Raw genomic sequence first — 18,138 nt, forward strand, 5'->3', positions numbered from 1 at the left:
GAAAGTAATTAGTAGCTAATTACACATGACAGACAGCATGATAGTTCTCAGACCACCATACAAAAAGATAAAGACAAAAAGATATTTTAACAAAATTCTAAAAAGACTTGAAAAAAATAGGTAAAATGATACAATAATCATAAAGCAAACTCCTAGACCATCAAGGGTATTCGAAAAGTCACAAAACGCTAGTAAGGGGACCTTGAGTAAAGATTCCTTTCTGACATTAATGGTTAATTAACCTGTACTGGAGACTTTGTAATACTTATCTACAACGTCCTGTGCTGACTGCCTTCTGAGAAAGCTTTCTTTGAAAGAAAAGAGGTTCGCCACTTCAGAAATGATCACTGAATGAGAGACACTGAGAGATGTCACACATTCATATTGAAATGGTTACAATTGCATTGGCTCTACTATGCTGACCAGATGTAACTCAGTAACTGTCTTCAAAAGAGATATTTTATACTTTTCATTACTAGAGTAATATTGAATTAACTTGTGCAGGGAATTCCAGTTCTCTTTCCACCCCTGGTTGAAACTTGTCTGGCTCACAACAATGAGACACATTAGACCCAAGTTCTACAACAGGTACTTTGAGGGCACATTTACTTTTATCATTGATTGTAAACCATAGCTGTATGTATTTGACCACAGGCAGCATCTAACACACTGGAGTTACAGCACCACAGCAAATAAACAGAGATCACAAGTTGCCGAAAACTTACTGCCAGCTGAGACGTCCCAAACCTCAGAGCAAGAGTTAGTCTGTGAGGAGCATCATGTTAAAACAAGCTTATGAAAATAAACATTGATATTTTCTTAGAGGTATGACATACAATTTATAAATAGAATAGCATTTGGGTTATTTCGATAAAGAATTACATGGATACATACATCTTATATATTTGCATAATGCTATTAAAATTGATTCAAAATGGATTTCACAAGGGCCATCGAGGCCGTCTCTGTGACAACTGCGCCCACCCACACACCCACCCACACAGACACACACACAGACACACACACAGACACACACACACAAACATCAGAAGTATGGCTGCAAACTCCAAAAACTACTGATACTTTACTTATAAACACATCTCCAACCAGAGCGGCGGGGCTGAACAGTGAAATCACCTGCTGGAGCTGCTGGGTGGAATGAAAGTTTGCACACTGCTGGCTACTTACATGGTGCTCAATTCACTGAAGCTATTCTTATCATCACAGTTTGCTTACTAAACAAACATTTGAACTCTAAGCAAGTGGCATCACAATGGTTCAAGATTAAAATACTGTCATTGCATCTTAAAACATTTAAAATGGCTAAAAGGAAAATAAACTGATGTAGATGAAGGTCCATCTATTCTGATCCTGACCACAACTGACGACCTCAATGGAGAAAAGTACAATGCACAAGGCTCAACTGCTTGTTGTTCTAATTGTTTTATATACACGCAACATTGCACTTTTGGAAATTGTGTGGATTAAACTTTGTGAGGTAAAGAATAGTAGCAGGTTCGGTCCTATGTATTTAAAGATGTTTGTTTACTCCGTTTTACCGTGATACAAAAACAACAAAATAAATAAATGTTTTGATTGATCTAATTTACCACGGTGAGTTGTTTTAAGATTTTGGAATGTATGTGAATGCTTACATTAATTAATATGGAAAAAATGGTGTTAAGACTGATTAAATTGAAATTAGCAACATCATTGATGAACTGTATTTTGGGTGCATCAGGAATGTCTTTGGGTTTTAGTTAGTTGTTGTTTTCTTTGGTTGTCACAGTGACAAGTTGCTTGGCAGCTTTGGCAATGTCATAGGCGCACTGGATGACCTGCTGAGTGACCAGCTGGATGTCCGATGGGCAGGGGTTGTGCTCGGCGGCCTTCTGGCACTCTCCGTGGAGCCGGCTGGCACTTGAAGTGAGCAGACACAGAGACCCTCGCACAGTCTCCGAGGACGGCCTCTGTGAGGGAAAGGAGACAGGATGGAGACTCGATAAGGAACTGACATGACAACGGCCATAAATAAACCCTCATTGTGGTCAGTGGGCTGTGTGTGTGTGTGAGTAACACATAAAACAAAGTAATCCAATAAATGGTAACCATAAGACTAAGTAATGCAATGAACAGGGCCTTCTACCTGATATAAACAAGACATTTTAGATTCCCTTTGGCTGTTTTCAAACAAACAACAAATCCCTTAATTGCTCGGGGGAGGGACACCAAACTGTTGGTGGGAGTCATCTTACCTTGGGAAACAGGGCGGCCATCTCTGACACAGCCACGCAGATCTTTTCTGAACAAGGCAGGAAGCTACGAGGAGATGCAGACAAAAGGCTGATCAACCACTCCTGTGCTATATATAGAAACATTAATGCCAACAGCTACCACAAACATTCCTTATCATCAAACCGAAAAAGAGCAACCCAAGGTAATGTTCCTTTGCCAACAGTTTCATTCAAATATGAAATGTTAAATCCTGCTGCTTTGCTCAATAGCACACTTAGACCACAATAGACCACATATCAACTGTTTAATCCAGCACATCTGGTAAAGAACTAACCTATCTACAAATGTTAGTGCTGTTTACACAACTTTAGCATTTCTAAGCAAACCATTAAAATGTCTGACACACTATCTACTGTATTTGATTATGTAACTAAACATATGCAAGGCAGTGGTGCAACTTTCCAGATGGACCCTGAGATAACCAGCTCTGGTGAAATGTGTCACAAAGGTGCAAAAGGTGAGCTAACACAAGGCTGACACGCAGTTTTATTTGGCCGAAGAGACCAATATCCTAAAAGAAGAAGCCAATAATCAAGCTGTGCCAACCTGTGTTAGACCAATGATACCTTGGAAAGAAGTACTGTCTGTAGTTGCAATAATACTAATACTATATATGTTTGTACATGTTAAAGAGCACCATGAGAGCTGGAACATGGTTGTGGTTTGGTTAGGACCCACTTTCTAACAATAAGTACCCAGTCAAGCCAACACACAAAGTCCACTACAATGTTTCTTAATAAATTAAACAGTGGCTCTCAATACTGGTCTTTGGGACCAGAGTGTTGCTGGTTTACTATAATATTGCAATTGCCTTGCAAGTCAGGTGTAAATCAGTCACTGGTTAGCTGGCTAGAATTAATTAATTAATTAAAAGCAGCAGGCTCGTGGGCCCTGGGGACAACTACTGAAAACCACTGACCTAGAAGCAGCTGAGACAGAGGATGAAACAGCATTTACCCTCTTTGAAAGGACAGGCAGAATGACAGAAATACAGCCGTGGTTGAAATATATGGCCTGACAGAGTTCAAGCTGCAGTTTAAGAATCATCAACCGACTTTAAATATATGTAATGTTTAAGAAATATAAAGGGACTAATTAGATAAGTTTTAAGTCTAATTATTTATTAATTATCTATAAATCATAAACTACCTTTCATGTTTGGTCTCCTGGGCAGCTCTCAGTAGCTCCTGTATGTTCTTAGTGATCTGCTCTGTCTTACAGATGACGTCCTCTGTGCATGGCAGGGTGGCATCTTCCTCCCCCTCCTCCCCCGGCTCCACTGCTTCAGAGGCTGGAAGAGGGCTGCTACAAATGAAAAGAAATAATTGCTTTATTATGGCTCACTGATATGCATTGCAACTGATGATGACACAGATTTATATACTTTATCTTAACTATTAAACAGGGTTTTGAGTGGTTCCTTTTTAAATATGGATTTATTTCTGGTTTACAGTACACTGACTGTGAATTAAGTGAAATACCATTCCCTGTGGTAAAACAAAAGCAGTCTGGCTTGTAATTTTGGAATTACAACTATGCAGCAGAGCAGGTCATTACAATCCAGTGCCTGTTAGGTTCCATCCAAACCAAATCTTTATGAAAAAAATGCACTAAAATTGTATAATAGCAGTTGACATAAAATTAGTTATTAGTGTACTATATTCAGTAGACAACTGGATCCATTCATAGCTTCTCATCAAATAGCAGTGACTATAATCAGCACTACATGTACATACAAGTGCAGGGCTACTGGTTCTCACTCATATGTTGATTTTTTGCAACTGGTAGTTTACATCAGACAGGTTCAAGTCCTAATATGTTAACAGTCTGTACAGACAGACTGTTCCAATCAAGGACTCTTTCTAAGCATCTGTCAAAACCAATATTATTCTAGCGTCCTCCTCTCTCTTCATGTGACCTTTAACTTTGTAAGCTTCTGCTACGATGATATCATCATCTCTAGCATCAGAAACAAGAAGAAAAACCTTCTGATTCATTTAACTTCAAAGATCCTTGCAGGCATCTCTTACTCCATCTCTTCACGTCCCCTCAACAACATATTATTTCAGTAATTATTGCAAGCATCTCGTAACTTAATATCAATGAAATCACTGAGTTGGTGTATAACACAATTTTTTGTAAGGATTTTATTGTGTTATATTAGTGGTGAAAATAAACAGATGCTTACAAACCAGAAAACAGTCGCACAGTTGGGTACAAAGTTAACACAAATGTTCTTACCCAGTCTCCTCCAGTTCAGAGTGGTTGGGCGTAGTGTCGTAATCATTCTCCAGCATGATACTGTGTCCTTCCAGACTACAGCCCTATAGAGCAATCAGTGAATTGCCATCAATCAAATACAGTATATACTGTATATGAGTAGCACAAACATATAACCAGAGCAACTGTATGCACATACAAATCAGAATCATGCATTTCTGAAATCAAACCCAAGTTCACGCTATCAGATATTTGGTTTTAAAGCAGATGAAGAGAAAAAGACAGGAAATATACAACCAGGTCATTGTGGTCTAACTGCAGTGGATGCGATTAGTAGATGCAAGGAAACAGTGGGTGCACTTATCAGTGGCTATGGCTATATATAGCACATTGTGATGAGCCATTGTTCCATCTTTCATGGATATTGGACTCTGCTGTCTGATCATTCAAACAGCTTTCTCTGGTACAACATTTCATCATCACTTCTGATGTAGCAGCTCTGGTTAAGGTTCTCTGTGGATAAAAAGCTGGAGTTGTTCAGATAACTGAACTGAAGCAGAGGCACTGTGGTGCATGCAGGCAGGCAGGCGATACTCATAAAAAGCAGTTTAAAGACACAAGTCAGAAGAGAGAAGACTGTGGGGCCGAGCAGGGGGACAGATTTCACAGTCCCCTGGGGGCTGCCTCTGAACTCGAGGGGAACTTCAGTACTTAACCCTTCGAGATCTCTCATCCCACGACCAGGACAGGGAAGAGGGGAAGGTAGGGAGGGAGGAAGCAGCCGTCCCCAAAGGACCCCTCCCAATCTAGAAAGGGGTCAAACCAAGTTGAGCATACTCTATTGAGATGCAATGAATGAATGATTGAATGAATGAATGAAAAACCAACACCAGCCCCCAAAAGCCAGGCATCATTATTTTGTCATGTGAGGACAATGCAGCAGGAACATCCGTGCTTCTGTGCTTACATTGGTTGGAAAGGGTTGTAAAATGACTCCATCCTCATGCCGAGCCGTTTCGACTCGGTGGGGGTACTGCCTCGGAGTAGAGCCCGTCTCATACATGGACAAGGCGCGACCTCCGCGGGGTGGGTGTCGACCAAAGGGCCCCTGGTGGTGGTGTTGTTGTCCGCTGGGGGTCTGCCATCGCAGTGTTGTGTTTTCAGTCTGCAGGGTGTTCAGCTGAAGAGAACAAAACATCTTTCAATTCTCTCTTCACTCTAGCTGGGGGATGATCTCCTTACAAAAGCTCGGCCAGACATCAATAATAGAGTAGAATGCAGCTAAGCCTCCAGGAGAAAAGCAATTCCTCTATGTTGAGTTCATCGTCACCTCTCTTTCGTTTTTCTCACAACAAAAGGTTTGTTTCTTTGACACATGAAATGCTGACACTGTTTGTAGATAGCAACTCCTGAAGTGCGAACCCTTGAGAAACTGCTGCATAAGTGTAAATAAGGGCGGTTGCCCTTATTTACATGAACAGCACATAGAAACTGAAAAGAGCGATGGTAAACATGACGTCTTCAGCTTTCTGTCCATATTATTATACTTATCATAAAGTCAAACAATTAACTTTTGGGGTAGAGATTTTATAGGCTAGTCAGCTTATGTGTTAGGAAATGTCTTGGGGTTCCACTGTGTCAGCAATTAAGGTTTTGATGGGTGCAAGAAGATAAAAGACCGGAATGGCCTGTTTTGTCAGAAAAAACGCAGTATGGTTAAGGAGTAAATAAACCAGCGGGGGGAGGCAGTACATTGTGTTAACATTGTCTCTCAGCCAACTGAAGAGAGAAAGAATGTGGGCTTATGAGAAAACCAAAAGAAATGGGTGTGTAGGTGACACACCTGCTTGTCATGTTTCCTAAGCATGCTACTTTGGTCAATCCATAAGACATTATCAGGTGCTCATGTTTCTAGTAGCAGCAACTGAGGACAGGTAAATAGAAATGAATCCATCAGATCACCAGAGGAATGATCCTGTAGTCGCCTGTGAAGGACTATGATCCCATTTACACTTGCTCACTTCAGGCGTCCTGGGCGTATTGGATAGCTAAAGCTAAGTGTAAATGCATCTAAGAAACATTTGAGACAGATTGAGATGTTGAAAAGGTGTAATCACACCACCCTCTCCAATCCAGACGCATTTGGTAGGAATATATTTTATAAAAAGTAGTGAGAATAGTGAAAACAGTCCACACCAGGGTCTGTGTATTTAAGAACCAGGATGTTTTTTCTAGAAACAGATGCTGTTGTTGAGTTTTTTCAAGTGTCACCATAGTATTTGGAGTTGTGGCAGAAATCTTTCCTCAAACACTCAGAAAAACATGCATGTCTAAATACCACTGGGGCTAAGTGGGACAAACTCCTTTTTTGAACTTGAAGAAATGAGGAACTGAGTCATATGCCTGGATCTATAAATATATGGATCGGTTGTGTGTTGCCAATGCTTGCTACATGCCATCTGGAGGTGTCGTCAGTGATCTAATTTAATGACATTTTGGTAATGATGAGCACAGAGTTGATAACTGGTAATCCACCCACAATCAAACTCTGATCACTGCATCATTTAGGTGTTTTGTAACTCGTGGCAGTTTGAAGGTTCTGTAGATTTAAGATGATGGATCATAACGTCCTCCCGTGGCTACCATTTGTTGGTTAGTACCTGGTTCTTTTGACATCTAACTCTGTCCTCACTCTGGAGAGAACTTTAACATTCGATCCTGTTTTGCTGTTTCGCTGAACTGCATAGCAGAGAAAGTCTGGTGATTGTTAATTATTACCACAGGAATTTTACCCCATCCAGAAACATAGCAACCATTTTCTCTGTTACACTAGTAGTGAAGAATTTCATTTGACATTACAAAAAGTATTCAGTTATGACCTTCTATGTTATTTTCATCCATTTATATGCCAAAATCTGATCTTCCCTACAACTCCAAATTCACACACTGTATAATTCATACGTAGTATAATTTTAAATAGGGAAGAGGCTATTTCTGACACATTCAAACAGGGATGACCTGAACATAAATTACTAATGTCTGTGGGTTACATCAAATTACTACATGTCTCTGGTAACATGGAGTCCCTCTCTTGGACACACTTAGAAAGATTTTAACACCAACTGTGTCAAGAGGAAAGAAAGGCTACCAACACTGTTAATATACGCTTTATCTGGCTAGCAAGTATCAGAGAGGATGCAAATACCATAAATCCAGTACAAAGTGACCTCTTATTATGGATCTTGAAATATTAATATGTACTACCATCTAATTAAAGAGATGGAAATCAAAATATGAGGGCGAGTTTGAACACATTCCTGCAAACAAAAAAGTGTGATCATCAATTACATGTGAATTTACTAACCTTGCCCTGCATCAACCGCAGCTCTTCACTAAGGTGACAGTTGACTTTAAGAAGCTGTTGTATTTTGGCTTCTGATGCAGTGAGGGCACTCTTCACCTCCATAAATTCCTGCACTGTGATTGGTCCATCGGAGAGGTCAGATGACTCTGAGCTCTGCGGCAGAACATGTTACATAGAATTCACACGATTGGTTTAAAAAGTAAAGCAAGATGTATTTTAATATCTTGATAGTGGCAGGTTGCAAACAATCATTAACCTTGGTCCTTCTATCATTGCAGCTGTCTCCACAGGTGGCCTCTTGCACTGGATCTTCATCTGATGCCACACTGTCGTAATCTGGCTGGTCATTGTCCTGGCTCTCACTGTTATGGCGACTGTCTATTCCCTGAAGGATCAGCTCCACATTCTCTGAAGACAGATGACCAGATCAAAGCATTAGAGATCAAACAAGCCCTGCTGGCTACAGGCAGCTGTACAAATCAAACAGCTGAGGAACACCTTTTGTTTTGGTTTACTGAATACAAAAGTCAGGACTTGCCCTTCTTTATTATCTTTATTTATAACAATCTCCCTTGAGTACGCACAGGGAAGAAAACAGGCTGTGATGTGGTTTGCTGTAATTCACAAAATGCAGGAGTTTGTTATTAAAGCCCCAATCCACAATCTGTGTTTGGTACCGTTTCTGCACAAACATCAGTACATATGGTCCACATTCAAATTGTGGCCTGTATATATCCGAGCCTACATGGTCCATATTTGTATGCACATTTCTGTATCTTATTTTCAACAACCAATTTATGCTTTCTTCACTGCTTATTCTCAGTTTCTTTCACCATCTTCTGTGTATATGCTAATGAACTCATTTACTGCAATACAAGCAATAATAAAAAACAAAAGTACAATAACAGGTCTGTTAAAAAAAAAAAGAAAAGAAAGACATATCGTACCTTTGGGACTTTCGCAGGAATTACCCCACTGCCGTCGTTTAGCATCAGTTAGAATATCGATGACCAGGGTGGCAAATTCGTGAGCACTAAACCTTGCCAACTTTTGACGACCCTGAGAAAACAAAATGTATCAAATCACAAGAAGGAGAAGCACCGTTAAATTCAGTACTCAAACAACAAATTGAAGTTTAAACAGGTGGAAATACTGGTGCAATCACTTGCCTGGTTTCTGGTCGATGAGTACTCTGGATTCACAGGCAGAAAAGGCACAACTGTGGTGTCTGTTACAAGCGTGCTGTGGTTCTGAGTGGCCAACCACACTGAAAAAACACAAGATATATTAGATGTAAAGAAAATGCAGGCATAAAAGGCACTATATACAGCATTATATATTGTATATTTTTATAATTCTTTCACCTGCATCTGTTTCTCTTCTGTCAACTTCATCATAAACGTCCATGGCAAGCTCTTCAAACTGATGGTTACTTAGCTGGAACAAAATAAAGCGGAATTTCTGGTAAAATGGTAACTGAATAAGAGAATACATTTTGGGCCTCAAGTCACATGTAAAAATGTCTCACCGACTGGAGCTTCTTCTTTGCAGCTTTTGCAAACTCTGACAAATCCAGGCTGCTTTGGGCGAAAAATTCAAAATTGATCATTTTTCTGCTAATGAAATTCCACACAAAAAGACACACAATGGCAAACTAACAGACATACTTACTTATTTCTTATCCATCAAAAGAATGCGGCATAGGAAAAATAAGACTGTAATTACTTTGTGAATGTCTATCACACACAGAGCTAAAATAAAACATATAGCATTGACCAAGCTTGTCGGAGCTCATAACATCACTTGGCATTGTTTTCTGTGCATTAAAAGATCTCAACTTTAGTAACAAAATCCACACTATGACTTAAAACATAGCTATTACCTGTCTGCCATCTGTGGAATGATGAAGTGTTGCCCGTTTCTGTGATCTACAACACAACGATATGATAAAGCAACTACCACAGAAAAAAAAGAAACAAATGTAATCTCTGAAATGCTATGCTTGATATGCCAACTTACCTGGTCTTCTACCACAAAGGTAAAATGTTAACCGGTCAGTGAGTTCATACTGTATCTCCACTAGCCTCTCTGCCAGCTCCTGATGCCCCGCTTGTCTGCACAGATTAGGAATAAAAGGTCATGCTTGAGAAATATGGCACTGTACTAAAGAATGCCTCAGGTAGGATGCCTAAAATAAATTAATATATGTCAAAACCTTGTGTCTATAAAGTAAAAAAACACATTAAGAAGCTGGTTTAGTAACTCCAAAGTTTCCAAATAATGAGCATAGGACTGAAGTAGAAGGTCAGAGGGTGTTAGCTGGCCATGGTGACCAGTCATGCATCACTGAGCCTCTGTCATGCCAGAAACACCATAAAATATAGTTTTCACTGTAATTTCTTTAAGTAAAGGCAATGATTCTTTAGCTCACTTTACTGTGCAATACAGATTGCACAGATATTGTCTTTATCATATAATATCTGTTTGTAGAGTGCATACTAATAAGTAATATGACAAATCACTACCTTAAATTTTATTTCTTTATTTATTTCTGGGTCTTCGCTCTAACTTTTGCTAAACTAGTCGAGCTGAGTCACCTAGCACACTGCGCTACAGAGTTTTTCCTTCCTCTCTTGCCTCAGTTAGTCACACTCTTATTGAATTAGTCAAACTGACACAATACCAGTGTCTAATGTTCATTGTAGTGCAAGGCATGCTAAATATTTAACAATTTCAGCTGGAGACTGTTTTTCCCCGTTTCTAGGCTTTTTCGACCCGTTTTTGACCTTCAGTCACTTTCCTTTTATATGACAAAGTGCAACACTTCCTCATTAACATCTAAGTATATAAATAGTACACCGTTTGTTTCTGTGTAATTGCTTAAATTTCCAAAGGATGTGTATCATTTCCTGTAGCACAGCCACCAGTGAGCTGGGCTGTGTCTGTTAAGGCGATGCTTGCAGCCACACTACAGGTTAGTCATGTGGACCACAACAATAGTAGATACTGTTGGCAGTTGTTTGCTATGTTTTCTATATGGCCAACGCTGTGAGATTGTACCACACAGCTCACCAGAAATCATGGGTGACATCATGTGAACATCCGTAGCCATGACTTGCAAAACACTTCACTGCTTCAAAACACACAAGTTCCACACTATGGCATCCCTAAAAGTAAGGTGTCAGTAACATTATATAGTGTTGGTACAGACATCCCACTGCTCATACCTACAAAAAAAACATCCTTCATTAGAACAAATTAACAAATAAGCCAGTGTTAAATTAAAAACATAGGCCATAGGTTTTACCTTGCATAATCGATGGGGGTCTTTCCACTGGAGTCCAGAGCCCCAGGATCAGCTCCATAAACTGCCAACAGTTCTGCTTGTAACATTTGTCCTGCTTTTGCTGCTATGTGTAGTGGGGTGTTCCCTTTCTCCTGTTGTCCCAAAAAACAACACAATGATGAGACATTAGTATTATGTCAACTTAAACCTCACAAAATGTGTTTTTTCTACGTATTCCACTACACTTACTGGATGGAAGAAGTTTGCCTGTGCTCCCAAAGATAAGAGTCTTAGGCAGGTCTCCAGGTTTCCAGTCCGAACACTGGAATGGAGTTGCTGAAAGGAGATCGAAGAGTTGTTTGTTTTAATTTGATGGTGAGGTGCATACACACAGTGCTGGCTTCACTAGATACACCTGCCCAGAACTGAGCGACATGATGCATTATCCTGCTGGAAACTGAGATTATTGCAAGTAAGGGATACACCAGGGGCATTGTTTTAAAAAGGTGCACAGATACGACAATATACGTTTAAGGCTGCATTAAAGACAAAAAACTCTTGCATGCCACAAAGAACTGATTTTCATGCCTTCGGTATATAAATCACCAAGACTCCACTGTTAGTCAACCATGAATGGTTACTGAAATGCCTACCATTAATATAAATTCAAATAATCCAGCTTGGTATTAAACCATTTGTAAGGAATCATAGAGAATTCAGAGCACAACTCAAAGAAGAGTGTGAAATAGAGGCAGCTGTTGCAAGAGTTGAGATCAGACAGCATGACCAGCTCAAGAAAATTTGAGTGGCAGTATGTCATAGCAGTACTGAATGCTAAATAGCAATTTATAAATAGACCAAAGCAGTTTTGAAATGTATAGGAAGTGGTAAGATATCAAAGTTAAAAAAATCAAAAGGACCGAATTTGGTAAAGCATGTGAGTGCAACTTGTGGTGTTCAGAAGACAAACGTTTGACTTTATTTCACCACACCGCCATTGGTTTCACTCTAAGAAACATATTCGCATGAGACAATGTTGTGTTTTTCTTACATCTAAAATGTGGCAAATGAAGAATGTAGAGAAGTTACCACAAAAAAACAAAAATCAAGCAATTTCTCACCTTGCTGAGGTCTTTTGCGGTTACACTGTCATCCTCCCGACAAGGCATCCGATGGACATACGCCAACATCTGATATTTGGCCTTGATGAACTCTGTCTTGTTGGGACTGAAAACAACAAAAAGATGCTCACATCTAAAACCAGGAATGCTGAAAATCTGTTATTTTCAAGTGACTACCACATCACATAATCAATACATGTTAGTTTAAGACAAACAACATTCAGACCAAATCTTAACTGGGGATGTCCTGATGTCTTACATTGAAATCAGACACAATATCAACAAATTTGAATGTAGAGTATTTGATTGGTGGAAAGGCAATTTCTCCATTAAGTAATCCACTACACCACATCACAGGTGCTGATATATGCTATGATATATGCTGTCCCTTAAATCAAGAAATAGATTGTGAGGTAGCTTTTTGCCAGAAGCTTCCCCTCTCTGAACCCCACCCCCTCATGCAGTTAGGGTTGCAAATTCTGGGTAGACTTTCACATCTAAACTCTAAGTACAGTGAACCCTCGCTATAACGCGGTTCACTTTTCACGGTCTCGCTACTTCACGGATTTGCATCGTGCATTGTGTTCTGCATTCTGATTGGCTAAACAGTCTCTCCGCTTCTTCTCTACCTGTGCGTCAACAACGTTGCGGTTTAATATGTACACGTACGTAAAACAGCTTGCCAAATTTACGTTACGTACCTGCAAATTCTCTTGCAATTTCAAGTTTCTCTAAAACCCATAATGTCGACAAAACGTTCTGCACCGACAAAGGCACCTGCGGTCGGGCTCAAAAGGCAGGATGCAGCGGCTCAGTCAGAAGAGCAGTGAAATACACGTGAGTCACTATTTGTCCGACTGTACTTTGTATTTTTTTTCATAATCATTTTTCATTTTCTCCCGTTCGAATCCAATTACTCGGGTCGCGGTGGGGCGGTGCTGATCTCCGCAATTTGAAGCCTTCAGTTCACATTGATGATTAAAATTATTATTTGACAGTACAGTAGTTATTTGTAAAAAAAACAAAAAAAAACGTTTATACAGTACTTTTATTTGTTAAACAAATGCTTGGGCCTGTAAAAAGGGTTTGTTCTTTGGTTTCAATGTATAATAGAGTATTTAATTGTATAATAATTGTAAAAAAAATAAAGGTTTCTACTTCACGGATTTAGCCTATCACGGGTTCTTTTTGGAACGTAACCCCCGCGAAAAACGAGGGTTCACTGTATATCTATCCTTCCTCACTGTCATATGACCAACTTCATCTCTGTTGACCTCTGTACAGACAGAGTACAGTACAGTATGCTACATTACAGGGGAAGCCAACAACAAAGGCTAACTTTGTTTTTAATGTTAATAAACAAGAAAATTCCACCCTATGTCCTAATATCAATACTATAATACTTCCTTGTTTTGTGAATGAAGGAAGTTGAAGCAGCTGCAGGGTCTGTGTTTGACCGCTCAGCGAAATATAGCTCTGAAAACTCCAACCCAAAAGTTCCGGACCATCAGACCCCGAGATGGGACCATCTTTCTTTCTTTTTTTTCTTTTTTTTTTTTACACCTGGAACCATCATACAGGAACCAAAATTTAGTCCTGGTTCCTTGGATATGCAACGCAGGTTTAGTTCCCGAGTTCCCCAAAAGGCTCTTAGTCCCCTGGGAAAGTTCCTGTTGTGGAAACACTCAATATGATAGCATTCACCTTGAAACTTTTTGCCTCCTGTTTAATGCAATGCATACTCTGTTGTCTGGTGATTGAACGCTTTTGCTCTGAGTGTGACGGTCGGACTCAGCATGGCTGTGTTTATATGTGGATGGCTGTTTATCTTTACTCCACCAGCCAGAGACCAGGCCGACACAATGTTTATACCTGGCAGCGGATGCGGGCGACTACATCACATCTCTCACTTTGTTTTTCGTTATGAGTTACAGTATATACTGCTTGTTAAAAAAACCATTCACGATGAAGGAAAAGCTGCATATTCCATTCCTTGCATAATCATTCAGTTAATCAACAAAATTGTCAAATCCATCCCATGCCAACATGATTAGGATATTGCATTTAACTGAGCATTCATTTTGTTGTGTATTTTCCCATCGAGTCACTTCATTTCTCAAAGTCAAACTGAATGGCCATGAGCCATGTTCATTATACAGAGAGCCAATTATGTATGTTCACTGACCTTAACTATGAAAATCAATTTTGCCAATAGAGCTTTATATCAAAGTGCAAACAAGCATACCAAATTCAGCACCGACACATGAAAATCCTTAAAAGCACTTACTGAACTCTGTCCTGGGGGTTGGCTTTGCGCTTCCCACTCACTGAAGAGGAAGGGTCCAGAAGACTGTGCTCCCATATGGAATTAGCTCCATTACCATACAGTGTCTGGACCATCTAAAGCACAAAACCACACAACAGTTTCCCTGAAACCATTTACATTATATATACAGGTTGTCCTCTAGTCACTTGATGATATGTCTGACTGTGCAGCCACTGTATTATCTATCAAAGATTCTAGCCATTTGCATGTGGATGTTTTGTGTATATACGGGGGTTGTGTCCCTATCTCCTCACCTGTAACTGGGAGGATGGCCATGGAGAATGAGTCAGATGTCGGACTTGAGAGCTGTGTCGCCCCAGACCTCGGTGGATGCTGCAGCACTCATCGCAGATCAACACACCCCTGTTAACAGAGGCCCAGCGTGGCTCTGGAATGAGGAGCAAATGTTAGTTAACCTAACGGTCTAACGTTAACGCTAGATGATTCGTAACGTTAACTGAACACAACCTTAAACTGAAGAATTTATGGCAATGAATCGATTCTAGACCGACGGGGGTATTTGCTGACTGGCAGTAACAAATAACATCTCCAGGTTAGTTGCTTCCTAATGTCTTCGACACGTCCAAAATCACACTCACACATCAGTTTCAGCGAGCGAGCTAATTAAGCAAATTCATCTGATTAAGCTAGCCAACGTTAACGTTTGACTACTTATAAACAATCATTGAAGACAATTCAAGCAAAGAGTTTCAGAATCAGACAAGGTAATGTGATAACACAGACAACACACAGACACGACATATTTACAAGTGTTTCCACAAGAAGAAAGATTACAGCCATTACAACTAGCCGTCTAGCTAATTGGTAATTAGTTATCGGCGTTTGGTAACGTTAACTAGGTTAGCTAACTGGACGTTAAGTTGTAGTAAGGGCTAGCTGGTTAGCTAGGCAGCTAAAGCTAGCTTGTTTGACATCCTACCCGGAGCACTGCAATCAGCGCAGACCTCTCTGCTTCGTACTCGCTTTGACATCCCTCGATAGAAATCCTTAGAGTCCAGGAAAGACAAATATTTGAAAGAGACGTTACAACACTGCTAGACAAAGATAAGACAGGACAGCCCGCCCTGGCAGATTGTATTTAACGATTCTAGCAGGCAAAGCAACTGTGGTCGTCTGCCCTCCCCTACTGTTGAACAAAGCAGTGTCCCATTCCAACACTAGCACAGCCTCCTCTGTGCCTCCTTGTCTGCTTCCTTCCTTGTTTCCCTTCCTTGTCTCTCCTCCAGTCGTGGAAAGTGCATTCACTCAAATACTGCAGTCTGAGGTATTGAGGTACCTGAGTATTTCCACATTATGCAACATTAAACTTCTACTGCATCACAATTTAGAGGGAATTATTGTACCTGTACCACTACAGTTATCTGACAACTAGTAACTATAGTTAGGCAACTTTGCAGATTTAGATTTTACATATTATGATCATGTAAAATATGACCCATATGAAACTAACCAACAATACATTAAATATCTTAATCGAAATTAGTTCCCCATTGACCAGTTACAACATTAAAATGCTGCTTACACATTAATGCATCAAAAATAATACTATAATAATAATTTAACACTTAACACATTCAGTATAATGAGTACTTTTTATTGAATATTTAAGTGCATTTTGCTGATAATACAGACTTACTAAATTGTTTGAATAGTTCTTCAACCACTGTTCTCCACCCAACTGCACTATCAAGGTATGTGCCAGTTCCATGTGTTATATTGTATTTAAAATCCTTAGTTTGTCGTCTTTGATCTTGTCCTCCTCCTCTCTGGTTTACCTAACACTTAAAACATGTATCCTAGATTTCACTGCCTCCTACTTCATACCAAATGTTACTTAAAGGTGATTCAAGCATATTACGTGGAATTGCACCATCTTGTTTAGCAGAGACTCACTGCATCATATACTACCATGGTATCTCCAATCAATATCCTGGCAGTCATAATCATCTCTGGACTGGTCTGCACTTGAATAGGCAAAGCAAAACCTTTTACTCACACTAGGCTTATCATTTCCCTGCTGATGGGGTATTTAGATTGTGTGTGCTGTGGTCTGTGTTCATTCATATTGGTGTTTATATGAGCGGGATGAGGAAATGAGCTTGTCTGATCTCTGCAGTCTGTGAACGTGGCTCCGCTCTCTTTTAATTTCAGGTTGTGGCTAGCATCAGTATCATAAATAGTCTTATCCAGTTGTTTTTTGACCTACTATGGCTCTGATGACCCAGGGAAGACTCAGATCATGTGTCCTTGCTGGCATCGGTGCTACGCCAGATTAGGATCACCAGTGTCTCTATTGTGCATTTGTGATGTTTCTGTGAGAGTTTCCCCTTGTTTTAGTGGAGTGTCTAAGGTTGAGGTTTGTGGTTTTCATGTACTGTAACCTGTGGTCAACCCCTGAGAATGACCAGAGTAGTCACGTGCGAGATGACAATATATAGCCTACAGTCACATGATATAGATTTGTATAATTACAGTCATTTTCCCATACTATTAATACTGTGTCAACCATCCCTTTAATATCTCTGGTTGTCTGAGATCAATGTAGCAAATCAATGAGCAAAACTGACAATATTATTAATATTATTTTTGTAATGAATTACTTTGATTTATCTGATTTTTAATTAGCTTGATTAGCCAACAACACACATTCATGTCTGGTTATTATATCCATCAACAATCTCTTAATTAAAAAAAAAAAAAAGATTATATCACAATATGTACAGTATATCGGTACTGTGATATAAAATCACATATCCCATAATATAGAAATGTATCCATAACACCCACACGGAGTACAGAGGGTGGACAAAATAACTGGAACGCCCTTTAAAGCAATTCAGTGCAACAACATAAACTATGGCCACAAATACTACAGACTTGAGTTAATAACTCTTTTGTCTCAGTAAGATTCAACCATTATGTGTCTCAACCATATTCAAATTCGGATTTGCTTTATTGACATGGCCATAATGAAGTACAGTATTGCCAAAGCTGAAGGTTCACAATGTCAGCACATAGACATCAAATGGTTTGCTTACACTACACAATATATAATTTACAACTTACTGTACTACATAGAAATAAAATAATATACATGATAAGATGAGTTATAGTTCAACAATTAGATATAATGTTAATGGTGAAAACCATATTGTGGGGTGGTAGGATATGAATGCACTATACTGATGTGTTCCTGTTATTCTCTCCACTTTCTGTAATTGTGACAATTAATTTAATGAGGCCTTTATTAATTTGACTTAGGGCTCATTACCTTTAATTATTATGTGTTCCACCTGTGGAGAAAAATCATGGTGTGAGGATTGAATTGATAATGAAAACTTTTTTTTTATTAAACGCTAAAGGATTATTTACTTAGCCGCAATAAAATACACATTGCATATCGTATGTTAATGTGTCTGTTGTGTGTGTGTTACAGGCAGTGGAGAATATGCGAGTAGGTGTTGGCGCTGTATGGTTTAATGTATAGGCTACTGTGGCTTTAAAG

At 39.5% G+C, this 18,138-nt stretch overlaps 1 protein-coding gene across 1 annotated transcript; it reads right to left on the minus strand.

Moving 5' to 3' along the window:
• Positions 1–1,013: 1,013 nt before the first annotated feature.
• Positions 1,014–15,604, minus strand: git2b (G protein-coupled receptor kinase interacting ArfGAP 2b). The gene is made up of 20 exons (XM_070924355.1): positions 15,553–15,604; positions 14,867–15,000; positions 14,574–14,686; positions 12,287–12,392; positions 11,415–11,501; positions 11,187–11,317; positions 9,899–9,993; positions 9,762–9,807; positions 9,408–9,459; positions 9,244–9,316; positions 9,049–9,146; positions 8,827–8,938; positions 8,136–8,287; positions 7,880–8,032; positions 5,483–5,695; positions 5,232–5,321; positions 4,537–4,619; positions 3,445–3,600; positions 2,256–2,319; positions 1,014–1,970 (listed from the first exon to the last, which is right to left on the minus strand). Exons 1-20 carry the CDS (start codon positions 15,602–15,604, stop codon positions 1,761–1,763), a joined length of 2,220 nt encoding a protein of 739 aa, XP_070780456.1. The 3' UTR covers positions 1,014–1,760.
• Positions 15,605–18,138: the final 2,534 nt, after the last annotated feature.

Source organism: Enoplosus armatus, chromosome 18, assembly GCF_043641665.1.
Source record: "Enoplosus armatus isolate fEnoArm2 chromosome 18, fEnoArm2.hap1, whole genome shotgun sequence".
NCBI lineage: Eukaryota > Metazoa > Chordata > Actinopteri > Centrarchiformes > Enoplosidae > Enoplosus > Enoplosus armatus.